This window comes from Typha angustifolia, chromosome 9 (assembly GCF_048772165.1).
Source record: "Typha angustifolia cultivar Huaian chromosome 9, ASM4877216v1, whole genome shotgun sequence".
Classification (NCBI taxonomy): Eukaryota; Viridiplantae; Streptophyta; class Magnoliopsida; order Poales; family Typhaceae; genus Typha; species Typha angustifolia.
The window spans coordinates 74,373-102,204 of NC_133247.1; the positions used below are offsets into that span (position 1 = coordinate 74,373).

Here is a 27,832-nt window from a genome sequence, read left to right on the forward strand (position 1 = left end):
CCACAGTAAAAAATGAGGTACACTTTCTATTTCGTCTATGAAAGATTAGGATACTAAAAAAATTAAGCTTCTTTACAAAACCCCAAGAATTAGTCCTATATAATATATATATATATTAGGGGGGGGGGGGGGGGGGGGGGGGGGGGGGGCCTCAAGAATTGGTCCTTGCTTGCATGAGTATGTATAATAAAGCTTCTTTAAAAGAAGAAAAGATACACGGGATGATTTGTGAGGTTGGTTAGAATGTCAGCCCGTGTAAATGCTTGACGGCCTCTTCTGTGAATAAAAACTCTTAAGTTCTACCAAGGTGGATGATCATCTTCTTTCGTCCGTGGTGGCTCTGGTTTCCAACCAGGTTTCTCATCCCAGTACATGTCATAATATATGTGTCCTGGATCTCGGAATTGCACGCAGCACCATAATCCCACATATCTCTTCACACGATTTCTGAACCTCGCCTCCCTTGTCTGAGTATAATCAGCAACATCCTCACAGTTATTACTGTCATGAAATAAAATAGCAAATAAGAGCCCACAATGGTTAACATTATATCTTACTGCATCAGCAAAACCTCCAAAGGCATCCACCATTGATGAGAACTGGATGACTTTGAACTCCTTGTAAGATGAGAATACTCGCATGATCTGTTTCAGATACAAACTGCTTATAAGTTATGCGATCCATTGAAACTCTTATAGGAGCAAACAGGCAATTAGCGCTGCAAAGTTAACAAAATATCACATCCAAGTAGATACTTTGTATTCTAGCAAGAAAGTTTTCAAACTAAAAGTTCATATTTAAATCTTTAGTTGTCTGCTTAAAGATTATGTTCCTTGACCGGAAGCACGCATAAGCATAATTTACTATCATAATGTTTGGCAATTAGTAAAGATACAATTATTTATACATAGAGCACCACCTAGATGCAAATATTGGTTTATGAGTGGATTACTGGAAATAATTTATCGAATAAAACTTGGTGGCAGGACCAAGTAATGAGAGAATTTAAAATTGTTTGGAGATTTCCAACAGAGATCCCACCGTGCACCATAATATTAAGTTGTTTGCAAATTGATAAGAAGGTTTTGACATAGCCAACGGATCACATAATGCACCACTGAAAAGGAATGATTTTAAAAATCTCGAGAGAGGCCAAGACCACGGCCAACAAGGGAGGAAAAGTAAGAAAAGACATACAATGACTGATTTGATAGAGAACCTTGCACTAAAAAGGGAATCATATATGATAAATGTCTAATGGCTTAGTCATTGTTATTTCCTTTCTTGTTAGCAAAGAACAAAAGCCGTGGTAGTTCAATTTATATATGAATAGGAATTTTGTCATATGCAACTAATACAAAATAAACTTTTAGCCCCCATATAACTAGTTCAAATTTTTACATGTTAAAGATCCATACTTAAATTGCATTAACAAGAAGAACAATAGCCTCTTTTTTTCTCAAAGCTCACACATGATTAGCTTGAAGTTTTATTATCTGGCTTCCTATAGTTTAACAGACCTAGACAGTTTAAAAAACCCACTTAACAATTCAAAAAGGTAATAGTCAAGAATTAGGTTCTAATGGTCCTTCTCAAGAGTCATCAGCATATAAACAAAAAAAGGCATTCATTCATCTGAACTATTATAAAAATGTTGATCACAGGGTAGATAGAGTACCGTTTGTTGAGTGCTATTTTTGGGAAATCTAAGAAAACCATGTCTAGTTCCCCTTGTAGCGAGAGTACATCCCGCGGAGTGCTCATCACAAAGTTGAACTTCAAGTAACGACTCTTTCACCTAAGTCAACAAGAGAAAAAGATAAGTGTCAACTCTGTTCGACTAAGAACAAAAGGCAAAAAAATAAGTTGCTGCTTGTGGTTGCTATACAGCTAACACGCTTGCCTGTTTGGGCACTGATGGATTCTGAAGGAAGGAATATTCTCTGAAATCAATTCGTGAACCATATTCTGCCTCAGGAAGGTTCTTCAGCATGACATTCACCTGCAGGGTGAAATACATTCAACCGATGAACAAAATGGTATAGCAAAGAGTACAAGCAAAACAACATTGACATGCAATCAACTAAAATTTTTCTGGTGCTGCTTTTCCCAAATAAACAGCTTTTTAACAGTGGCCCAGCTGAAACAAGCCACCAGCAACATGTGCTTCTTCAGGAACCTCTACTTGATCCCTCAAATAAGCCTTAGACCTAAAGCTTGAGCATAAAATTGTTATAAGTTCAATATGCTGTAAAGAAGATCTCAAAAATTAACACAAAATAGCATGAGACTAACAGATGTGCCTCAAGCAACTGATCCCAATGCAAGGGAATGTGCCTAGAGAAGCAATAAAAGGTTTGCACAGCACTTACACCTTGTCAGTTCTTTAGGTCAGAGATCACAACTGGAAGCTGAATTGGACATCGCAGAACTTACAGTAGGATAGTCTTCAATAAGGATACGTTCCCTATGCTGGCCTTTTACATAATGACAATATTTGCAAGGTGGAGATTAAGAAGCATGAAAAATAAGAATACCTACATGATGTATTATATTATCATCCTTAATCAGATCACAGATGACTGAATCATATTTCTGCAAAGATTTTATTATTTTCTTTCCTTGGATGATCCAATCTTATTTCTGATTTGGACTTGAAACTACTGCCGAAAAGCTCTTGAAACAAGTTGCGGTAAACATTCTAAGTCAATCCTTCACCTCAATTTTATTCAATTGTGAACCAATAAACCACACACGATCAACTGATCATCATTATTAAGTTGCATGTTGGGACTGGATAAGAAACTCCATATTTAAATGCCTAAAAGTAATACAATAAGATGCAAACTCAATGATTGCTGGTGAGTAGATCTCTAACCCAGAATAATTGAACAATTCATACACCAGTCAGCTATCTTTCATTAAATTAAATAAATTTATCAAGCTAATATATTTTAAAGGATTAATTGGCTCATTATCTCCTGATTCAAATTGTACTCTTGTTCCAGTCTTCATCATAAAGCCTCACAGAGGATAGATCACAGAACAATGAACTATGTGAGACTCAATTGCGCCATCCATAATCTGATCTGCTGATCATAAATGGTAAATTGACAATAGAGGAGCAAGTATTGGCATTGCTTTCAAACACAGGTAAGCACAAAATACTTATATAACTAATGCTGCACTACAGAGCTTGTTATCACCTTTCCTATACTTGGTAAAAAGAATATGACAAATCTGATGTATGCAATGAAAAACATGGGTATCAAAAAAAAAATAAGAAAATCAAAGAGAATATTATTGGACAGATAGCCATACTAGCTAGGAGGGTGAATGATTTCTTTTCTAAACAAGCTAAAATGTGATATTCCAATACTTAATTCTATTAAAGAAGGTACTGCCCTGACAGCAGCAAGATGTGTTAGAACTCGACTGTTCAACTTGTATGGTTTTACTTCCTAATGTACCTCAAATGCATGATCCATGGGGCAGAGGAAAGGCTGTCTGGTCATTGTTCCTTCCATAATTCCTGGGTGCCCAAACCACATTCTATCGAGCCTGCACCATAATGGAGGCATTACCTATAAATATAGAAAGAAGTCAGAACATCAACATCGATATGAATGGAACTAATTAATAAGATGATGAAAGGTGGTTTCCCCAAATAATGTCACTTAAATATACTTTGCAATTTATATTCTTATAATACTGACTCATAATCTTTTGACTATACTTCTTAATAACTTCATAATACTAGCCTATTTTTGATGAAGAACTAATATAGTCCATATAAGTTTTATGGAGATTAAGGAGTCTGCATTTAGATATAGTCAACTAAAAAGTCGACCGAGAACCTTAATTATTGGGAGCAGATAGACTTCTGACGCTACATAGATGATAGATGGACTAGCTTAAGTCCCATGCAAGAAAAGATTATAGAGGCAACCACAAAAGTCTATATATCTAAAATAAACCTTGTCTTTTAAAACCATGTAATTATGGTGTTTTTGTATCAATCTATTGTAGAATCTGAGTGAAGATCACTAGAAGAAATTGGATAAATTTTTTATCAAGATCATGGATGGCCGTCAGTAATAGCACGGCATTTGGCACAGGGTATGCTAGTGGCACACCCCCATGCCGACCCATGTTGGTCCAGCACGATTGCATGCTAGTAATTATGCCATGTGGAGCCATTTTAAAAAAAAAATTCTTATTTTTATTAATTATTATTAAATCAATTCATCAATTGATTATTTAGAAAGCTTAAATAAAATTAATGATAATGAGATTACAAATGATAGTAATGATGGTGATCGTGATAGTGATAGTAACGAGACTCAGTCCAGTGGAGTAATGATGGAGATGAGACATGTGTTCCTATTATACAACCTTATCAAAGAGGTATTATTTTTATAAAGGACTTGAGTCTGTAGATAGCAAAACATCAGGAGATGTGCACTCACAAGATAATCTAAGTTCATTATAATTACCATCATATCAATCATACCCACCATAGCCAAAATACTTTTATTATACTCTATATTTATAATATGCATATGTTTATAGTGTGTCTATATCTATCTGATGTTGTTTATTCCCATAAATGTTCAATATCTATTTTATATCATAAGAGAATTATAAAATTATTATTTGTATGAAGATTATATGAGACGTTAGAACCATGGATTCTCAAATCGGCTAATCCGGATCAGAATCTACCATAATCAAACCCGATTAGACCAGTTTCGCTCAGTATTAGTCAAATCGGCCAGTATCAGCCGGTTTCGACCATATCGACCGATCCATATTGGTTGTATCAACTGAAACTCGACCGTACCGGCTGAAATTATTTTTTTTTAAATTTAGATCAAATCTAAAATATATCTAACCTAGGAGATATTAATAATTAATGTTATCAACTGATTTCTTTTCAAATTTTTAGTTTTTACTCTCTATCTCTCACGCACACTCTTCTCTCACTCTCACACTTCACCAAGTTTATTTGGCGGTTGTTCCAATGAGCCCCACTAGCTAGTCCACACTTTGGTGAACTCGGATGAGTTTTTTCTTTCATTTTTTTTCTTTTTTCTCACTCATTTTTTAACTTCTCTTTTCTTACTACTATAGAACAACAGTGAAAAAATATCTCTCTTCATGTTGTTCTGCAGTAATAATTTACGAATGTAAAAATTTATCTAATTTAAGTCAAAATTCATTATAATTTTGAATGAGTTGTTTCTTTAGTTTTTAAAGTTCATATGTTACTAATTTTTATATTTCCTCTTTCTATTATTTTTTATAATTTTTTATAAAATTAAAAATAGTCTGATTCGATATAACCGATATAGCCAATACGTATCGTTTTTTTAACAGCCGATCTCGATCCTGATACCGAGTTTTGAAACCTTGGTTACAACAAACAATACTATCAGTAAATGAGTTTTAAAGAATATCAACAATATTTAATATAATACTATTATGTTATTTTTGTGCCAATAAATGAAGTCTTTAATCATTCTCGTCATTTTACATTCAACTAGATTAATTTTAATTATTAAACTATTATCAATTAATATTATGTCTTCAATTATATTATAGAGTATTCAATTATTAATATTAGTTTTAATAAATGTCTTCAATCATAATAAGTGTTGAACAATATTTATATTTAACTATTGCTTTATCTTTAAGGATAATGGTAACCCTACCATTAACTAGTTTATTTTTATTTATTAATTTATTTATTAATTTTATAGTAATAGAAATAGATATCCTACTGAGATAGAATTTGTAAATTGTTATCCTTTTGCCTAGCAGGCAGAGATCTACCTATGATCATACTCACATTGGACCTAGTACTCAGATAGTTTAGCTGATAGTAGGTCAAAAAATATTGAACAGTAATATAGGTAAGGGTTTCCAAGGAATACAAATAATCTCCAAGTTTTTTCTAAAATAGGTCATTTATAAACATAATCTAAAGATAAAGCATTATAATATAGGTTTTAAACTTTTAATACATATATTGAAATAAAAACTAAATATTGACATATCAAAGACCCAAAAATATCTTTAAATATACTAAAAAGTTTATTAAAAATATTATAAATGTGTGTCACAAGCACGGTGGGGCATGCTGTGCCGATGGTGGCACGGCTATCGTTGATCAAGATATATAAACCTAATATCCAGACAGACACCATTGCACTTTTACACATAAATAATAAAACTGAATTGTCACTGCATATTTGTTAAGTAATACAAAGAAACTCCCTAAGCTCTGTACATAAGGTTCCTGTAAAAGAACTAATTTCCCACATAAAATATGATAAATTGGAAACTCAATATAATGTATGCAATAGGGGGATATCACTTACTAGGGTACGATTCAATAGTGAGGCAATAGCAAGAGCAGTCCTAATTTGCTTCAGCTGAGATTTGTGAACAAATGGAATAATAATCCATCATTGACATCAAAATTACCAGACTTTCACATAATCTGAAAGTCAAACTAAAATGAAAAATGAATCTTACTTGGTAATTAACTAACAAGAAGTGAGACTCAACAGTATGATCACCATCTAGCAGCAAGTTCCTGGGAATACTTGGTTTGAATGACAAGAAACCTCCTGAGGAAATACTTGCATCAAGAGAAAGTAAAATGCATCATGACCAAATATAATGGAGTGCAGAAAGTGTTTTATAAAGTGGGTCGTGATAATTGATAATTAGTATGTCTGTGATGATGAGGATAATTTAGGATCTTCCACTTTTCTCCTATCTCTTGATATTGCAAAAGGTATGTCTTTATGAGCAGTTTGTTTACGATCAATGGACCAACTGATAATTAAAAGCAAGTTATGCAAGACAAGGAAATTTATTGTACTTATTGCATATTTCCAGTATTCAAAGACATTGTTTTCACTTTTTAGGTTAGTACGAAATTCTGTTTTAGGGAAGCATTAATCTTATCCATAAGGAAAACATGCATGCAACTTAAGAAGCTTAACTTATATCTTTCGTATGATCTCAATCTCGTGGGAGGCTTAGAAACAATCTGTGAAGAGAAACTTTTCTTCTAGTAAAACTGAAAGTGCTTCACTTAGAGTAACAAGTAAGCACTGATATATGTCACTGATCCTTAGAATGATCGTCAAACAGAAATGAGATAAAAACCTCTTTATAGCATACAACATTCAATAGCATATTGGCTGTCAAAAAGAAATGAGACTTCATATTGTACATGATATTGCCTTTTGGACAGATAAAACATCTTTAATATCCATTTAGCACCTAATGTTTTTTCAATGATTCTTTCCTTCTTGAGAACTCAGAAAAATATACGTATGCACATTTAAAATTGTTGTTGCCACCAAAGAAAGCTCATCTTAGCAATTACAAGCAAATGAATTCTGTGCTATTGAGTGAGGTCAGTTGAAACTTTTATAAAGACCATAGGTAAGACTGGGACTTCTCTAATAGTATGAGATGTCTCAACCCTGACTAGAGTTTAGGATAGGTTCAGAAGAAAATGCAAAACCTTTCAGTTAACATAGATTACTTGAAATCCTGCATGAAATAAAGACATCTTGATTCACTGCCTGAAGATTCCTAAAGCAGTTTCAGGAATGATAGAGATTGCTTTCGATACCTCCAAACAAAACTAGCAAAACCTCGTCGCTCCAGCATATTAGCATATATCTTTAAAAAAATGTGCCGAAAATAGTACCTGGTGAGTCATAATATTCTGATTGGTCAAAGAAAAGCATGGCCTCACGCAATCTATGGCGCTTTCCTTCAGTACCTGCATACTGGAATGTAGTATGCACTGCATAAGGTTCTAGCCTGAGTTGCTGATGCATGGCCTGCCAGTAATATATCAATCATATCCACATAAGTTTCCATTTAATAGATAGGGGATACTAATTCCATGAATAGAAGGAATGAATAAGAATCATAGTATCCAGAAAGCAGGAGTATTTTTATAGCTGATCTGCAGAACCAACCTAATAATTAGGCCATATAATACTACCTGAATAAAGTATGTGTGCCCACTGCAGAATATACTGGCAGGCAAGATTCCCAATTTCAGTGTCCCATCAAAAACATAAACAAGCCCATTTTCTCCATCCACCGATGGCCCTAAAACTTTATGGACAAGATCATTAAAGCCAGCTTGATCCCACAACTCCTCATTGGCTAAAAGTAAGTCTCTCCATTCTTTTGCCAATTTTTTGGCAGGATCAGTAGGGCGCCAGTGAAAGATCCCAATGTTGTATGCACCAGTTACTGCCAAAACAAAGAAACAAATGAGCAGTAAGATAGATAATTCAACTTAGATGGCTGGATTTGATAAGATAATTACAAAATTATTTCTCTGAAACTAGAGATATACAAATGGATGATCTCTCATCAAAACCAAATATATGCCATTGTGCAAACTGAAAATTATGGCCTTTCATGAAATTTGTATATCACACTTATTAAAATATTATATAGCATCTTTAGTGAAATATGTAGGTGAACATCAACTCAAAACGAGTCGTCCACAACAGCCTACTTTTCTTGAGGCGGGAGAGACATTGAAAGATGTTGAGGTTCTAAATCTCCATGTGTATGAAATGTATTTCCCAGTCGTGGGAACAACCGAACAACCATGTGTATAGCAAATGATATTAATCTTGTATATTAAACTGTAACCATTAGGAAGCCCCTTCAAGAATCTTTATGCCGATGATCTAACTAAATGATTGTGCACCTATCTAGCTGCAATTGTTCACCTCTTCTAATAAGAAATACAAAAGCCATTTGAGTCGGCATTATAAGACTTCAGCAACTAATCAATGTGACTCTCAAATATGCTCCAGTTCACCTATGGTTTAATCTAATTCTATTTCCCTAAGAAATTAACCCTCATCTCTGCTCTGATTATTCTGTATATCTAACCTGGCGGAAAAACACTAACACTCAATTAAACTCTGCCTAAAAGAAGCAGCCTAAACAAAATCTCATTCCACAAATCTAACCTAACCAGAAAAGGCACTTGAGATGCTTCTTCTCAATCTATAAATATTAAGTTTTCAATCTGATCTATCTTCCGTATGCTAAACTAGTTCTCTCCAAAATTTAATTCATCAGTGCTAAGTTGATTTATCCTACAGAGTGGAGTGCAAAATTGCATGTCATAAATGCAATCAGACTAATTTCACCTTAACTTGATGTGGGGAATGCAACCAAAATTAACTTTAGCATCTTGTACGTTCTGATCTAAAAGGAAACGGAAATATATAATAAGTATCCAGTATATGTCCAAAAGAACTACCTTGCTTCCAGATCTCCAAACTGTCATCAGTGACAGTTGGTATAACTTGGTCGCTTGATGTCAAGACATCTGCATCAGGAAAACGGGCTAGATATGGAAGTGGATTCTGTTTCAAGAACCAAACAGATGTGGAACATTTAATAGCTGGAGGAATATAGTAGCTAGTGTATCAGATAATTAACTTGGTGAGGTAACTCAAAAGCTTTAGCAACATTATCTGCAATTCTCAATTGAATCAGGTTAGCAACTATATTTAATCAAACTTTATGCTAGGTGCACTCAGTGTACATTTCTCTTTATCACCGTTCTCCTGTGTATAAATGCCAATTGTGAGGTGTACAAAATCAACAGATATTCTCGTCCTGACTTGAGCAGTAGTTATTTGTATACTCAAATGAAAGTGGAAAAAGATTTCCAACATGATTGTCTGATGAGAAGTATTAATAAAGTGAAGAATTCAAATGAGGCGTATTTGAGTCTCAAGATATCTCCTAGTCTAATAGACTAATACATCATTAAAGGAACTTTGATTAAAAATTCTGGATGTAGTTGAAAGTCAGACTTGTCACCAAACATTAGTCTCATCTAAACAGAAACAAACCTGAAATATCAATCAACAAGAATCAAAATAAGTCAAGGTAAAAGGAGAAAGATAACAGGGGCAGTAGAACAGCAGAGCATAAAAGTGTAAGGGCACGGGCTGGATAGAATCAGTCACCTCAGGCCAGACATGGTTGGATACAAGTATGTGATTGACTTCCTAAGAAACGATACCACACTACAAGTAGTTACTAAAATTGAACCTAGAAGTAGATATTGCAATGCGTTCACTTTTAAATCTTCCAGAAAGCAGCAGGCTAGCTCCACGTTCAGCATTCCTCAGTTGTCACAAGGCACATAAATATCAATATTGAGTCTGTACTTTTGCTAACATTTGCACCTCTTCAATTTTCTTTATCTACAATATTGTTTATACTTTATAAGCTCGAATCTGCTGAAAAGAAAATGATAAAAAGACTTCTTGGTCTTACTGTGGTTCCATACATCACAAGTACAAGTACAACAGATAAAAGATAATTCAATTCTACAAGATCTTCACTGGAAAAAATTTGAAGGCATTTTAAGACAGAAGGTAAATAACAGAGGCAAACAATGCTTATCTCTACCTTCAACCAGACCATGTCGGTGTCACACATTAGCAGCTCATAACCAAAAGGCAGTAAAGCATTTATCAGAAAAACTTTTTCTCTTCCCATTTTGTGGAATGTGGGTGATCCCCAACCAGCATCATCAGTAATCATTTTACTGCCCATATCAAACACAGGAACTCCTTTCCAATATAAAGCCTCCAGAAGTTTTGTGTCCATTGCACCTGCAATGAGAAAGCTAAATTTTATTAATTGTTGGCATAGATATTTCTATATAAGTGTGTTATTGTTGACTTATATATATATATATGATATGTGATATGATATCATGACAGAGATAATGAATGTGAAAGTGTGAAACAAGAAACCTAGGTGAGGATTCCTCAGTTAAAACGTAGCATGAATCTAGCATGTTTAAAATATTACCAACAAGAAGGTTAAAGATGTTAAGATCTGTCAAGTGTTTCACCCAATTCAAAATGAAGTCCATAAATGCAAAATTTCCAAAAGTCACAATGATGACGTTGTCTTTTGCCCGGTACTTGACCATCCCTTTTGTCAGCTGGAATGCCTTCAGATCTGGCAATGTAGTATCAGCAGGGACCTCCCATATAGTTCTTATAAACATGTATTCAGGTTGTGAAGTAGGCAATGATGTTCCATTTCCTGTGGCAGGAGAAATATATTCAGAAGTACTTCACTTGCTTTAGAAATCTCGTATGCATTCCCTACTAAAATAGAATCTCTCTCTGAAAAGATGCCAACTTATTATTATCAATATGTAAGCTAACTATGATAAGAATCAATTATCCTAGTAACAAAACTAAGGTAAAAGTAACACACGCTACACAAAGATTTTGCTGGGATGAAAATGAAAATGAATTGACAATACATCTGTTGTTGACAACAAAGACATTTTTTCTTTTTATCACCTCCAGAAATCTTGAAGGAAGTCAATTTACTAGTAGTTTTGCTGGCTGCGAACAACTTTCAGAAAAATTTGAGACGAAAAAGAAAGTAACACAAAAGGAAATCTGGGGGAGAAGAAAAAGGAACGAGCATTCAGGTGGCGAAATTCTGTTTGACGTACACTTAACCATCCTTCAACAAGTTCAAGAAAATTTGTCCAAAAAAGAAGTTCAAGAAAAGGGCCTCTGAAACCAGTAGTAAACCCCTCGAGTGGAAATACTTCCTTGCGAGCTTTTCAGAGGGACAGTGATCCAAATTAGCGCATGTTTAAGCCCAAACCTGCTATCACCTGGTTACAGATTTCATTCAGAGTTTCAGATTCTTAAAATTTTCTTCCTCTTTCTCCCTTTACGTGTATCATTATATCCGCGGATGACAAGTATCGGGATCCTCTAGATTATCTCTCCGGATCTAGTGGAACAGGTTTGACCTTCTTCTTAATTACAATAACACAAGTCCAACTATAGCGCTGTCAAACTTGCAGGGAAATTTGGCATTCCGCATGGAAGGAAGTTATCAAATATCACAAAACAAGAAGCAGAAAAGCAAGAAAAAGTGCGAGACCCAAAGATTTTGAAATAAAGAGGAGAGTTGTAGCGGATTTACGCGGTAACGAAGGAGACCGAGGAAGGGAGGAGGAGGAGGAGGAGAGACTGTCGCCCGAGGAGAGGAAGGGGTTGCCACCGGAGGAATAGATGCTGCCTAGGACGAAGAGGGCGGAGAGGACGATCCCGCCGAAGACGATCACGTAGATCGCAAGGAAGATGGGCTTTGCATCCGCACATACCGCCATGCCCAATAGTAATGCAACCGCAAGATCGAAATACTCTATCTCGACCTCATCTTTCCCTAGTCCTTCTTCGCCGGCATGGCTGGCTATATCTATGTCGACCGGAGGAGCGTACAGTGAACGACGAATGCTCCAGTTTTTTTAAGTCATCTCTTTTCTAAACTGTAAAATATTCCATTTCCATTCAATTACAAATGGGTACTCTGGTTTTTGGTATTTACCATTGCGTGTATAAAATACATTTTTATCTAGATATTGTACTTTGATAAACAAATGACCAAATGACTTTGATTATATTTTCTGTATTTATTAAACACATATTTTGATAGTTATATTTTATAACAGTGTATTTAGTAAACTTAAGGTTGAAAATGAGATGAGAGAGATGGAATAGGGTTGGACTAGGATTGAGAGGAGGAAGATAGATTAGAATTAGATTGGGATTTGTAACACACACAAAAAAATATAATAATATATTTAGTAAAGAAGTATTTAGCTAAGGGTGAGGGAAGAGCATGCCTAGCCCTCCTTGCACACGCCACCAACTATATGCTTGATGGGACACCGCCCTTCCCTTCTCTTTCCTATTTCTTCCCCTCCACTCTTGATTCTCTCCCCCCGACCCTTCTTCTCATTTCACCACCCATTCATCTGATTATTGTCATAGTCATTATTACCATGGCCAAAGCCAGTGAACTTATCGTCGTCGGTGAGTCTTCCTCCCTCGATCCTTTTATTTTGTATTTAGTGTTGGAGTGGCATTTTGGGCACATCGTGTCTTCCTCCTCTTTCCCTTTCGGCAACAATAATTGGCGACAGGTGTAGGCCCTCTTTTCCCTCGTCGAGACTCGTGTAGCGCTCCAACAAGTCAGGCTGGAGACTGTCAACTTAGGTTGGGTGGTGCCAACCCAAGTGCACCTGGGGCTCAGGTTGGGTGGAGCCAGCCCCAACGCATTTGGACTCGGGTTGAGCTTAGCCAATCCGAGCACATTGGGTAAGACTGGACCAGGCCTAGTCTCGCGGGCTAGGCCTTCTCTTATTTTTGGCATGGCTAAGCTCCCTTTTTCTCTCTCCTTATTATTATTATTATTATTATTATTTATCCCCTCTTTTACTACCCCTTAATTTTAGAAATAAGTGTTGAACTATAACTAGGTTAAAAAAAGGAAGGTATTTTTTGTAGACTTAAGGCAGCTTTACTTCCATTCCCCGAGCTGTTAAGAAACAAAAGTTATCTTCTTCTTTTTTTCTTTTTTTTTTTCATTTGATCCATGAGATCCTAAAGGAAATAGAATTTTTATCTGAATATCGTCTTTTAACCAATCTTTGGGAAATTCTTAAGTGTATTTAACATGCATTTCTCTATTCCAATCTTTCAAATCTTCATACCATATGGGGAATTAATATTTTTAGCTATTACGAAGGAATTACAATGTTTTCTTTCTAAGAAAAGATTGCGTTACTAACGTTAAACATTTTATTATTTGAGCAAATATAATGCTATCGCAAGTTTCTGATATTGTTATCCATTCCTTTTCCTTTACCCTAGGACCAACGCTAATCTTGAAGTCGACCGTAATTAAAGTGGGGACCGCTAAGAATTTTAACGAATTCATACAAGTGGTCTGTCAACTTCTATAATAATCGCTTGATGTGTTGGGTTGATTATCTATGACATATTAATTCGTTTATCATAGTAAAATATGTTTTGTTAACATGATGCATAACATAACTTTTATAATTTAATTATGATGTGCATTCATCCGCATGTTTAGATACAATTGCTTTATGTTAGTCATGTTTATATTATTATGCTATTAGCAGAAGAGTACAACTATAGGGTATGTTTAATTATTGCTTTGAGAGAGATTTACTATTAATTGGCGAGAGTAACACATTTAGAGTAGATATAATCATTAGGCCCAACTTGCCCAAAATCGGCCTAAATCCGTCTTGTTTCAATAGGGCTAAGTCTAGTCCAGACTGAAAGCCCGATTCATTACTTTTTATAATTTGTTTTAATCTCATATTGGATATTTAGTAAACTATATATCGATATATAAATATGTTTCCATGAAAGATAACTAAAATATCTTTATATAAACCCATTAAATTTGGCCTAATAAGATATAATATTATTTATATTTAATAAACCTATTATACCCAATCCATTACTGCCCTGAATTACATTATCATCCTTTGTATTATGGCATTGCTCGCACTATACCTCAGGGTTGAAAATGTAACTTAAATTATGTTTCTTTTATTGCCCTAAATGTTTTTTTTAATTATAAACCTGTTACACGCGTCATAAATAGGTTATTGAGTCTGATCCTAACTCCTAAGTGGGTTAAATGGATTAAATAATAAACGGGTTAACAGCTGCAGCCCCTGGCTTTGGTGAGGCGAGGAGATAAATCCCAAATTCTAGGCAAGAGGCAACAGAGCCGTCAGAGTCCGAGCGTCTAGGGCGTGGGACAGAGGTTCAAACCATGAGAGCTCCCATGGCTCTGGTGTCGAGGTATTCCTCCTCTTACCCTCTCGCCTCTCTCTTCTGCCGCGCCTCCTCTTCTCGTTGTCCTCCTCCGCCTCCTACTTGCCTACTCGCCTCCTCTTCCATCTCCTTCAAGGGGAATAGGATTCCACGGTCTTTTCCGGCCGTTACGGATCTCGAATCGCGTCGTGTTGGATCCCGACACGGGGCCGCTACCGTAAGGAGATTCTGCGGCGTGCGGGCAACGCAGGTATCGGACTCGGGCTCCATTGACTCTCCTATGATACATGCCATGGAAAAGAAGGTCCGATCCGCTCCTATGTCCATCTTTTTTCTTTCTCTTCTCGGATTTGTTGGGTAATTCTTTTCATTCTCAGGGTGCGTGATTAGATATGGAGGCTTGGAAAAGCCTTTATGTGTTTGTCTTTTGGTCGGCACTTACTGCATCTGATAAACGAAGGAAAATGTGTTCTTTGGACGCATCAACTTCACATGATTGATGATGTCTTTCGTCCAATGATGATGATTTGCAAATTTCTGCTATGTCCACTAATGGTATTTTGGTCTTGTTAATGATGAACCGTAATATTTTGTAGTATATCATGGCACACTTGGTTGACTTTTGTTCACCCATGAACAGAAAATCAAAACCAAAAACATGTTTAGGTCATAAATGGCAGTGAAACTCGAAGAATTCGGAAACCCAACCCACATTATGTTGGGAACTAGACGTTGCCCATGTTATTAGCAAAGAATAAGTCTGCCGTGTGGAGAAGGTCTTCCATGAAATCTGCAAGTTGGGAGAAGGCCTTTGGCATGAAGAACAGGACTTGGCTTCAAAGCTAACTGTTCAGTTAGCTTCCTTTTATTTTGCATTTTTGTTAGCATTCTGTTTAGGACTTCTATTATAAATAAGCATGTCATGCATGGCCAATGGCAAGCAATTTAGTTCTCTCGATTATTGTAGAGATGGTACCCATACCTCAAGTTGGGTTTTCCTTTCTATGAAAATTTTCTTTCTAGTTTTTCCTTCCCTCCTGATTGGGCCCTACCATTTGTATCAAAGCAAAGATGTCAAATAAAGAGCATATCAAGTAGCTAGAAGCCAACATAGGAGCAGCACAAGAGAGTCTACGTAACTTGGAAACCCAGTCAGATGAATGCTTCAACAAGGTGCTAGTTGCTCTCCATCCTCGGCGAAATGATAAAGCGATTGCCACCAATGAAACCACCAATCCTCTTATCTCCACAGCTTGAAAATCATGAGCTCTTCAAAAACCAAGGAGGCCATCATCGTGCTAAAATGAAGCTCCCTCGATTAATAGGGGTAACCCAGTGGTGTGGCTTGATTGACTTGAACAATATTTCGACATCCAAGGAACTCCTGAGAAGTAGTGGGTTTACATGTTATCATTCTAGATGAAAAGATAAACCATTGGTGGTAACAAGTGCGTTGAGCCTATAGAGATGAAGGGATAGTGATCATTTGGAGGACTTTCGAGCGGGAGTTACTAGCTCAATTTGGATTGAACAAGTACATAAATTTCAGTGGAAGATATATCATGAAAAATGAGCATGCAAGCGTACCAAGAAGAGTTTTGAAATTTTGGCTAATAGAGTTCGTGGATAGACACATGATGCTCTTCTCAACACCTTTGTAGGAGGAATCAACAAAGAGATAGCGAAGGAAGTGCGTATGAGGCGGCCGTGCACCTTGCAGGAAGCAATTGTTGTGGCTCACATTGCAAGAAGAAAGACTAAATCAAATGTAAAACACTCTGCGGATTGCGAAAGCATGTAATGTTAATGCCCTAAGATCCATACCACCAACCAACGTACCCCAGCTACTTGAGTCTACTCACGCTTGCCTACTTTCTTGGGAAGAAATGCAACAACGTTGAGAAAGAGGTTGTGTTTCAAGTGCAATGAGCAGTTTGCAGCCGAACATCGGTGCAAGAAAGTTTACCTGATCAAAACTGATCTGACAGAGGCAATTACAAGAGCTAGTAGCAATGTGTTAGAACAAGACAAAGAGGATGACTAGGTTCAAGAAGTGCAACCGGCTATCTCACTACGTACACTTAGGGGTGTCAAAATAAACGAGTGGCTCGAGCTCGACTCGACTAAAGCTTGGGCTCAGCTTGGTTCAAGCTGAGCCAAGCTTGAGCTCAAAAATTGAGGTCAAAATTAAGGCTCGATTTGAATTTTGAGTCAAGTCTAAACCGAAGTTGGCTCCCTCAAGCTTGGCTCGGCAGGCTCATTTATTTTCCTTCTCAGCTAATACTCACCTGTCACCCTCACCACACCTTCCCAGCTAATAGCCATCACATCACTTGTCACCTATCACCCTTACCATGCCCCACCCTCACCCATCACCCCATGCCCTCACTCCACCCCACCCTCATCCATCACTACTGCCCTCACCCCACCCTCACCTATCCAGCCTCCTCTCTGTTGGTCTCAATCAGCAAGCCGTCGCCACCACCTCCTCTCCATCAGCCTCCATCGGCAAGTTGCTGTCATCTCCTCTCCGTCGGCCTCCATTGACAAGCCGCTGCCACTTCCTCTCAGTCGGCCTCCTCTTGGGTTTGGCAAGTCTACCGCTCATTTCTACTTAGTTATTCCCATTATTCGGTAACCACGGGATGATTTTCCTCCTCCATTGATTGAAATGTCTCCTCCAGCCTTTTTGGGCCTCATCTTCCTCCTCTCCGTCGACCTCCTCCATCGACCATCTCCTTTGGCCTCTTTTGGTGACCTCCTCCACGAGTCCAAAAACCATGAGAGTAGGATCCGTGTAGGAGTCTAAATGAACCAAGCCTGAGCAAGCCAGCTCGAGCTGGGCCAGATTGAGCTGGACCAAGCTACAAGAAGAAAAAGAAAATTGGAGCCTGCGGGACGACTCTGAGGGACCTACAAGAGAGCTGCGTGGCAGAGGTACTGATCCGCCAAATATTTGCTAGCACCGCGGCAGCTTGACGGGGTGACACCGTGGCGGCTTGCCATTGCTGAAGGAGGAGGAGGTGGCACTGCGATGGCAGCTTGGCGAAGGAGGAAGAGGCGGGGATGTGGATGTAGGATTTAGGATTAGGGATTTATCACCCATTTTATACCGAGCCTATCAAGTCGAGCCTGAGTAAGTCGGCTCCAGCTCAGGCTCTCGGCTTGATATTAATTTCGAGCCGGTTTCAAGTGCTCAAGCTCGGCTCATCTCTAACCGAGCTCGAGCCAAGCCTGAACCGCCCCTTTATTTTAACAGCCCTAGACTCGTGGCCTATTGTCTTGCCCTTCCGCACAGTGCAAAGATTCAACTAATTTTCCACATATCCCTACTAAAGAAGTGGCTTAGATAGACAAAAGCTCCTTGTTCAAAGCACCCCGAAATAACAAAATATGGTATTTCCTTATTGGAATTAAGAACTATCGATGGTCAAACAAGAGAGTAAACTAATTGAAGAAGTATTGATGCAATGACTTTCGTTCCCAGAAAATGACACCACATGGTAAAAATATAAAATATTGAAGGATAGGTTTTCCACAACCAACCTTGAGGACAAGGTTGTGGTTGAAAAAGGGGGGTGGGGGAAGATTTCATCTTATATCTTATTTCCTAAAAATAATATAAAAATAAAATGTTTTATAAATTTGAAATTTCTTTAAATTGAAATATTTCTAATCAGTTAGAAATATAAACATCATAATTTCTTTTTATTCTGAAAACATAGGAAATCTGAAATTTCTATAAAAATGTAAATAATTTTGACATCTCTAATTCTTCAATAGAAATTCTTAAAATAATGAATTTCTTAATTTGTTATATATGTAGCATAATTGACATCATCATATTAAAATTCCTTATCTCATAAAATTGGACATGATAAGAATAAATAGAAAAAAGATACTTTAAATTCATCAACTCTATATAATTTAGAATAAGAAAATTTTAAAAAATTATGAGTGAGAACTTGCCTTGATCATTTAATTTTAATTAATTTAATTTTTAGATCTTAATCATAGTCTGCATAGATTTTGATGCACCCACCATTGTTTTCCTCTTTCCTTTTATTCTCTTTTTCTCTTTCCTCTGTCTTTGTGTTCCCACTCTTCTCTATATCATTCTCTCTTGGCTACAGCACTGTGGCTATAGTGCCGATCCCCTCCTTTTGTCTGAGAGGTTTTCAGTTTTTCACTTTAAGCCCCTCCGTTTTATAGATTAAAAGATAAGAAAGTATCAATGATTAAATTAATTTTATAGGGATTCTAATATCTTTTCTTAATGATATACCTAATAAAAATATTAACTTGATTTAATCCAAATCCTAAAGGATCAAGGATTAAATTAAATCTCTCATTGTCTAAATAATTATCTCTAATTTCTTATTTATTTATTTATCTTCTAAATTTTGGGTTACATAAGCCATCTCATGCCAGCACATCTCCTACTTCAGTGCTCCTCAAGGCTTTGTTAGCAATTGCCGCAATCCTCATACTGATTCGTGTATAAGTTTCTCATTAAATTTATCACAATAAGTTGGACTCTTCAGTGGCCTCTAGTGTAGTGCATATGTTCCTTATAGTTTGCCTCACATCCTCCTCCATGGCTTTTGTAATCGTGTTTGCTTGCACAAAGCATCCCTGTTGCTCCAACTATACAATATTGCATATTAGTCGCATCATTTGCATGCTACAGAGTTCTGGTCTTGTTGCGTAGGCCTCCATTAGTAGTTTAATATACTTTCTCTTTTTCTGAATTATTATCATGTTTGCACTCAGTCCATCATCTTTTCCTTATTTTTCTGTAAAATATGTCCCTTTGGCATAATGGTTATTATACTAAAAAGAAAGCATCTAGCATCTACTTAATCGTTTGATAACTACTTAAAATGCTTTTTTAACAACCTGATTCTTGTTTATCAGATCAAGGAGCAATTAGAAGCTGATTTTGTAGCTGTCAAGGATGCTTATGGTGATGGTCGACATGTCAGGTTGCTTGTATTTTCTGGCATCAGATAGTACTGCATGTGGCTTGTAATGGCATTTTCTGTTCTATACTGCCATGCTGTGTTTAAGTATAAGCACCCAATTGTGACACTCTTTAATTTGATGACCTTTTTCCACTTCCTACTGACTAAAAGTTTTCTTTGCTTGACATAGTATTTATTGATCAATCTTTTGCATTTGATAACCTTCTGCTCATGCATTTAGAGGAGATTAACTTATTTCCGAGTGAGCAGTTTGACTTAATTTTTATGTTTTGAAGAGAGTAGCATGGTATTTTCCTTTTGTATTCATTAAGAATTCTTTCGTGTTTAATTAGTGTCTGATTTACGCGACATACTTGTGCTACTTGAGGAATGATCATAATAAAATGTGGCACATGCCTATGGCCTATGGCCTTTCAATCAAAAAAGTAAAGAAAGAAAATGGGATACATGTTCCAAGATGTACATTTCTGGTGACGTTGAATTTCAAAGTTGTTTTCATTGACTTCATTTCAAAAAGTTAGAGGAATTAGGATCATTTGACATCATTGGTATATTCTGTTTGCATCATTTTCTTGTGGCATTAATATTCAATACACTCCTTGTTTTACTTACTTTTACTTCATGAGAGGCTATCTTATAAATTAGCAGCATTCAGGTGTTTGGCATCATGCAGTTCTATATAGTGATTCAATTCCAAGACTAGCCAATTTATAACATACATGAATATATTGGTAATCCCTTTGTCATTTAAGAAAGAATAAGAGCTTGAGGCCATGCTCTCGTCTATCAGTCAAGCCAACCCGATTTTGGTGACATTGTGCTATTGGCTCTGTTGTTCTTTGCTTTTGTTTCCCTTTTCTCCTTCTATATAGTTGTGCTTTGTTGTTGGTGGTGGTCAGCTAAAGCTGATGAGTCACCTTCTATCACCAGCCTTATAGAGCCCACCCTTTAATAGAGGGGAGGACTTGTTAACACTCTTACATGAGTGGTTATTGCATTTTTTTTTCTTTTGAAGTAATAACTAATAACTCTAGCACTTAAATGTGATAAATTTCCCTCCGTAGTTTCTTTTTGACTGTAGTTTGTCTTATTAACCAATGACTTTCAGGTGCAATTTTGGTAATGATCTTATTTAGTCTTAAATAATATACCTTTTCGTGCATCATCTTTTTAACAGTTTCCAGTCATTTCCTAGATAGGAGTTTTAAGTTATATTTGGATCTTCAGACTGCAAATTGCACTTCCTTCTTTTTTTGATCACTTGTTAAAGAAAGAAACTTACTGAGATGGACCAGCTGCATTAACATAGTTATGAAATAGCCAAATCCATGTCCCATTTGGGACTAATTATAAATTACCCTGCGCCATGATCCCATCACACAAATTTCATAATTCTAGGTTTCAGTTGGATATGTACCTGTATGTTTACTCATAAGGTACTTGTTGTCATAGTTTGAAGTTTCTGTTTTGGTTTTTGGTTTCGGCTTTGGTTAGAAAACAAAACATTTTGGCCAGTTTCAGTCGGTTTCACTTTTAATTTCATTGCATCAGTTTCAAACTTCTTTTAATAATCTTATTTATCTTATTTCTCAATGCATCAACAAAATCTAATAGCATTTAAGCAATGAGGTTGACATTGAATTAAGTAATTGGATTCAAGTCAAATTCAACTTAGAATTGAAAATATACCCAAAAAAAATTGTTAGTAGACTTGTTTCACTTGGATGATAGTTTTGGGGATCAATTTCGGGATCAGATAGGATCGAAATACTAACCGTTTCGGAGAAACATCTCGGTTTCGGATGAAACTTCAAAAAAAGAGGCACTTCTTTCTCATGTAGGCCTGGTCTTGTTTTTCTATTTCTTGATCAGCAAGCACGACTGGTCCTTCAAAGTCTTTTTTCTTCTGATGCAGCATTGATGTTGTTTCAAAGGCCTTTGAGGGACAATCTGCAGTGAACAGGCAGAGATTGGTTTACAAAGCCATATGGGAGGAGCTTCAGAGCACGGTCCATGCTGTTGATCAAATGACTACCAGAACCCCTGCTGAAGCTGCTGCAAAAAATTAATCGTCCAGATACTATTGAAGTGCATCTAGGTAAGTATTTTTCCTTGTCATGTCAGTAACGGGAAACTGCACTAGAATTTTCTAGCTATAGGAAATTCTGTAGCAATTTCCACCTCTTTAAGTTATACAAGGTAGTAAGATCAGCTCAAGAATTATCAGCTTCTCATCTGTCGGGTTCTTTGGTTCCTCTGGCAAAGTTGTTGCTATTGAACTCCATAAGACGATGGATTGTCGTAATATTTCGTCATATTTCTCAAAAGCTTTTAAAGATTTACTTCAAGCTTTATATTAGTTATATGTTAAAAAGAATGCTTCAAGAAACCCGTTTGCTTCCATAAAAAGAAATAGGGAATTATACTTAAAGCTGTAAGTGTTGCTTTTTATTAAAGTTTACATCTTATCTTTCCAAATTACTACAGATGTCAGTTATCTATGCGTTTGACTTACTGGGTCAACTGTGTCGCTTTGTCTAAGTCCCTCAGATTAATTTCTTGTAGTGAATGAGTTAATCACCCCCCCTTGGTATCTTTTTAGATTAAAAAAATGAAATATTATTTTCCATTTGTCAGGATTTTCTTTTTCCTTTTCTTTTGGAAGCATTATGGTCATTCGGTGAGAAATGTTTCAACTTATTCCTGTCGATGCCATCTTCAAAGCTGAATCCAGTTTCATCTAGTACGTCATTCTGGATTATCATCAAGTGATGAAGGGGGAAGATTGTGTGCTTCGAATGAGTGGATTGCATCAAAGGAAGAAAAAAAACTGTACCTTTACTCAGATGAGCTAGGGTTCTGTCGACAAGTAGTTCTCCAAGGAAAGTAAAGTAGGACATCTTAGCGAACGTTTTATATATATATTTTATATATATATATATATATATATATATTTCTCTTTTTCTTTTTTTTTTTCTTTTTTTTCTTTTGGTGCTAAAAGCTGGAACGTGCGGTGATGGTTTTGTTATGACCTATGCTCATGCTCTGCTTCTGGAGCATGAGGATTATGTAGGCACGGCAGCCGAATTTTGAGCATTTGCCGCATTTCCTACATCAAAAGGATAAGCTTGCCTCTGCCGAGGAGTTATCGCTCAAATGGATTCGATCTTTTATTGTGCACAGTGCAGGGCAAGGAGAACCGTGCATGACCTCTCTCTCTCTCTCTCTCTTAGTGTGGGGAATTGGAAGCGATTAACAAGACAAAACAGGTTACAAATTGGTAAGTTGTGTCGAATTATCTTGTTTCTTTCTCTAGAGGGTAAATGGTAAGTAGGTATGGAAACTAGATGGAGGACTTGCTACGGATGTTACGGCTCTGAAATTCCGGAGGCAGAGGGGTGGTTGCCTAGAGAGGCCTGAGGAAGCGCAGTTTTATTAGTTTAGGACAGGAAACGAGAGATTTGCATGTAGTAGTGACGCAATTTGCCACGTGCTGCCTCACCTTTGTCCATTGACGCCCAAGTCAAAGTCACCACTGGCCACTGCCCCCTTCCACGCTAGCGTGTTGGCATGCAATACCCACCACCTAACTCCATCATGCTGCCTCCTTCCCTTATTTTCTTCTCTTGGGTCATCCTATGTTCTGACATTTGTATATTTGCATACTTTAATAATTGATGAACCTATACCTCCTGGTCTTCAATGTTGATGCACCAAATGCATAGACTTCTTTTTTCTAGTTAACCCTTCTCTCTTGGCATTCTGAGCCGGAAATTTAGGATATATGTCACACTAGAACGAAGTTGATTGGCGCGTAGTTGCAATATTATCAGTTACCTTCGTTTGATCATTTTGACTGCAGAAAGGCAAGAGTCTTATGGTTTCCACCTTTTTGCCAAACTGTCTAGATTGCACAAAATACATAGAAAAGGTTAAAATGTTAATTAGTGAAACTTTTCTCAAACCATGTTTAGCTCACCTGCATACCCGCTTGTTGATCTGAAAACATGAACTTTTACTTTTTCTGGTGATAATTTGGTGGATAAGAACATGAATTGGCCGGCGGCCTCTAGATCGCTCAAGGTTCCGCTAAGGAAAAGAGAGAAGAATTAAGGAGAACTACAAGAGTAATATGCCAAAACAGAGCATGCACTATTACGAGTATACGACACGAGCCACAGCTAGAAAAGAAGAATGGACTAATAAGCTGAATCGTGTCACTTACATGTATGTGGTGCCATCGTTGCACCCCTCTCTCTCTCTCTCTCTCTCTCTCTACCCGCAACAAATAATGATCAAGTACGCAAATAGCAAGAAAAATTGGGATTCAAACCCTGCTATTCTCTATTATGTGTGTATATTATATATATATATATATATATATATAGAGAGAGAGAGAGAGAGAGAGAGAGAGAGAGAGAGAGCTATGTCGATGTAGGACACCTTCGTATTAGTCTTCCGTTAAGTTGTCATGGCTCTGTGGTTCGATGGGTTGCACCCGATTGACCGACGTTGTTATGACGGTTGGATGGACCTGAAGGTGGGATCCGCGTTCCCCGGGGAAGCAATTGGAAGGAGGGGAAGCGATCCATCTGTAAGGAAAAATGATCATGATCCACACGACTTCGTATTTCCTGTGTCTGTGTGTCTGCCGCGGAGAGAGGCATTCTGTATATGGATCCATTGCATGGAGAGGGAATGGAGGAGAGGAAGAGCAGGAAGAAGAGGATACACAAGTGTTTGGGGGCCATGTATGCATGGGATAGCTTTCTTCCTAATCAATCACCAATCCTCAACTATAAGTACTCCTGCGTCTCCTAAGTCCCAGCTGCTACCCCTTTTGTTTCCTTCCTTCAAGTCAAATTAAGCAGCAGAAAGATCGAGCTGGTCAAGGGGTTTTGGTTTGTTATCTTCAACGGACGCTAATGGTTTGTAGATTTTGTCAAGGGAAATGGAGGAGAAGTTCGTGAGAGGGAGAATTTAATGAGGGGAGGAGGAGTGGGCAACAATCCAACTTCTTAAAAGAGACTTTGAGACAGAAAGTAATTAAAAGAAGTTTTTTATTTTTATTCTATTTCTTCTTCTTCTTCTTTTCTTTTCCTTTTTTTTTCTTTTTGTTTCTTTGAAGGTCAACAGAGGATGAGTTATTGTAACATTATAAATAAAAGAATAGGGTAGTATACATATGTATTATATGGGGGGTGTCTGTGTGTGTGTGTGGCTTTAGTTATGCTAGGATGCGATTGGAATGCTTCCAAGGATCTTTCAATTGATTTGACATTTGAGAGATGGAATAACTTATCAACATCTCCATGATGAATCGATCATCCTCCCTAGTTTGAATGAATATAATATTAGTTGGCATAGTTTCAAACTGTTATTTTCTGTCCATCGGCGTCTATAGTGGCCTTGCCTCCTTTTCCTGAAAAACAAGTACCTCTTATCAACTCTGATGTCATCCTACAGGGAAAAAGGTGACCTTAAGAGCTCTCTCTCTCTCTCTCTCTCTCGATCGACTTCTATTGTAAAGAAGACGCCCATCAAGCTTTGAGAACGGAGGAAAAAGAAATACCGACAAAACAGAATAAAGTTACTTTATATGAGAGGTACGCGGGGGGGAAGAAAAGATAAACAAATAAAAGAAGAGTCGTTCGTTACACGATAATTGATCTACAAACTAGGAGATCAGGTTTTTCGGTTATATATATATATATATATATATATATCATTCGGATTCCAGCTCTTAACCTAGCTAGTTAAGATTGAGCTGATCTCCAGACTCCAGTTAAAATCTCTTGTACACAACCCTATTGAATTTTGTTAAGAGCCAGCCAGCCTTGTGAATTGCTAGAAGATGCATGTGGTGTACTAAACTAGCTAGAAGAGGATGCGGAATCGATCGTGCTTGCACATTCTTCCACTTATCTCATCCGATGGATACGGATAGCGATGTGAATTAATCTTATCGACGTCGTAATATCTTAACGCAGACTTGCCCATTTCTGCTGAATCGTTATCCACTTCGGTATTTAAAGGCAAATGGAGAAAGAAAAGTTGAAAGGAACTCTAGATATGGTACACTTCATATCTCGTCTTCTTCTTTTATCAAATTTTGGGCATGAATTGACATGGACTTAGACGACCAAAGGGGAGTGAGTATTCGAAAAAACTTTTTAACAATTACGGATCCCAGCTGCGTCGATCATTTGTTAGTAACTTTGCTTCTACTTCACAAATCCAAAATAAGCTTGGACTTGAAGAAAATAATATCCGTCTAAGTAATATTATTTTGTTACGATGATATTATTGTTAGCAAACACGACGAATTAACTTTCCCCTCCAATTGGCGATGGCGATATATATATAGATGACCTGGATACAACTACGACACGATGATCCCCTTTTTTTTAGCAAATTAAGAACACGATGGTCCACATGAGGGTGAACCCATCGATGCACCTTTTGTAACAGTAGCTTTGGTGAAAGGTACAAAGATTGTTATTGATGGCCTAAAACCAGGCCAACAGAATTTCTCACGGGAGTTGGGACTGATCAACCAACTGGAAGCTCTCCTACTTATATATGTAAAACGATTCTAAATTCCAATTTGTGCGAATCACCCACAAATCTTAAATGAAGCAAAACTACTAACGAACTCATTTCCACACAGAAGATTAATTAACGGGTGTCAATGCATGCATATGACTCAGTAAGTAATGCAAGTTAACTCACTAGTACTGCTTGATCATCAGCTAGTTGCAGAGAAGACAAGAAGAGACATCATGTTATACTGATGACTGCTCCACAGTAGTTGGTATAGGATGGCAGCAATGATCAGTACCTGATTCATGCTTCAGAGAAAAGCCTGCAAGCACTTTATCCTTTATGATCAACTATTAGAGATCACCTCGATCAACAGAAGGCCACCAATTAATACTGCTTCAGAAGCTCTCTCTCTCTCTCTCTCTCTCTCTCTCTCTCTCTCTCTCTCACTCCCTGAGATCAACATCAGAGCATCAATAAGTGCTAATACTTCCAGCCAGCTCACCTGCAACTAGGATCGATGGACTAAAGGACTAAAAGGCGTTATTATTTTGGTCGCGATTTGTGAAGTAAGGGTGAACTGTACTGTAATTCTATTCCCTCTTAGGTGATGGCGTCCATTGTTTGAGCTAGCATGCATACAACATACTGTACATAAAGAATGACCTCTGAAGAAAGAATTTGCAAATTTCACCTTTTATACCGGCCTATTTAACTAACTGACAAACTTTTTTCTGGCTTGAGATCAAATAGAAAGGTCGTGGTTAATTAAGCAAAATAATTCCCAAGATCAATCTAGTCATCATGACTTGGATTAACCTGCATGCAGATGTTGCACTATTCGAGTGCAATTGGACTATAGATCAGATCGGTGTTGTTGTAGTATATATCCTTTTGTGTTAATTTCAATTTTCAGAATATGCATGCATGTCCCTCCAAAACTGATCGCTATCATTCCGACGCCCGGATTACGTGATCGATACGCTAAGCTTAAACATTACCAAATTCTACACGGCAACTACGTACCTAAACAGCAAAGTATACATGAGGAAGAGATTGTTTGTTTAGCTCCTACTTCCATCTATTATCTATCAAGGCTCCTTTTGTCATAAAAAGACTCAAGTGTTGTCGCCTCAAGAGTCAAAAGACTTCTCCAACGCTGCCTGTTTCCAAACTTAATTTTTTTTTTTGGCGTTGGATGAGCATTAATATATATACATGTCTCAATGGGGAGGCCAGCCTCCTGGCTCCTGCAGACTGAGGACCACTCCTTATCTTCTACCAACTTCGACCAAAAAGAGGATCATCAAAAACATATTGGATAACAACTGTTCACCAATGAATATTTGTTGGATCTCAAAAACAAAAGCCCAACACCAATCCATCAATATGCATAGTAAAAGAAGGCCTGGGCCTTACTTTCTGGTCCATAAATAGACCGCCTAGTGCTCAAAGACTACAATGGGCCTACTTGGGCTTCCAGTTCAGTTGACGAGATATTGGGCAAGAAGATCCAGACCCCATATGCTTCTAGTTCTTCAATTTGTCGGTTGCCCTGCCCTTACTTCTTCCTTC

At 37.2% G+C, this 27,832-nt stretch overlaps 2 protein-coding genes across 3 annotated transcripts; one reads left to right on the forward strand and one right to left on the reverse strand.

The window, feature by feature from the left end:
- Positions 1-138: 138 nt before the first annotated feature.
- LOC140766815 (arabinosyltransferase XEG113) lies at positions 139-12,414 on the reverse strand. Its single transcript, XM_073106472.1, has 13 exons — positions 12,052-12,414; positions 10,903-11,142; positions 10,495-10,700; positions 9,329-9,434; positions 8,039-8,295; positions 7,736-7,871; positions 6,541-6,635; positions 6,384-6,437; positions 3,471-3,584; positions 1,904-2,002; positions 1,679-1,798; positions 558-644; positions 139-467 (listed from the first exon to the last, which is right to left on the reverse strand). The coding sequence occupies exons 1-13, from the start codon at positions 12,236-12,238 to the stop codon at positions 300-302; spliced, it is 1,869 nt and encodes a 622-aa protein (XP_072962573.1). The 5' UTR covers positions 12,239-12,414; the 3' UTR covers positions 139-299.
- Positions 12,415-14,631: 2,217 nt separating this feature from the next.
- On the forward strand, positions 14,632-22,494 carry LOC140766798 (protein BOLA4, chloroplastic/mitochondrial). Of its 2 annotated transcripts, XM_073106453.1 has the most exons (4): positions 14,632-15,033; positions 19,647-19,714; positions 21,630-21,812; positions 22,352-22,494. In XM_073106453.1, the coding sequence occupies exons 1-3, from the start codon at positions 14,728-14,730 to the stop codon at positions 21,781-21,783; spliced, it is 528 nt and encodes a 175-aa protein (XP_072962554.1). In that variant the 5' UTR covers positions 14,632-14,727; the 3' UTR covers positions 21,784-21,812; positions 22,352-22,494. The 2 variants fall into 2 exon arrangements, with proteins under 2 accessions (XP_072962554.1, XP_072962551.1); XM_073106450.1 differs by lacking the exon at positions 22,352-22,494 and having other exon boundaries at positions 21,630-22,103.
- The last annotated feature ends 5,338 nt before the right edge of the window (positions 22,495-27,832 follow it).

What these genes read in the sequence shown, in the direction of transcription:
- LOC140766798 (XM_073106453.1), top strand. Translation starts at nt 14,728, where the DNA reads ATGAGAGCTCCCATGGCTCTGGTGTCGAGGTATTCCTCCTCTTACCCT. An exon ending in TACATGCCATGGAAAAGAAG is followed by an intron (nt 15,034 to 19,646) that starts GTCCGATCCGCT and finishes CTTGTTTATCAG; the next exon opens with ATCAAGGAGCAATTAGAAGC. An exon ending in GGTGATGGTCGACATGTCAG is followed by an intron (nt 19,715 to 21,629) that starts GTTGCTTGTATT and finishes CTTCTGATGCAG; the next exon opens with CATTGATGTTGTTTCAAAGG.
- LOC140766815 (XM_073106472.1), bottom strand. Translation starts at nt 12,238, where the DNA reads ATGGCGGTATGTGCGGATGCAAAGCCCATCTTCCTTGCGATCTACGTG. An exon ending in CATCTTTAACCTTCTTGTTG is followed by an intron (nt 10,701 to 10,902) that starts GTAATATTTTAA and finishes TTCTCATTGCAG; the next exon opens with GTGCAATGGACACAAAACTT. An exon ending in ATCCATCAGTGCCCAAACAG is followed by an intron (nt 1,799 to 1,903) that starts GCAAGCGTGTTA and finishes TTGTTGACTTAG; the next exon opens with GTGAAAGAGTCGTTACTTGA.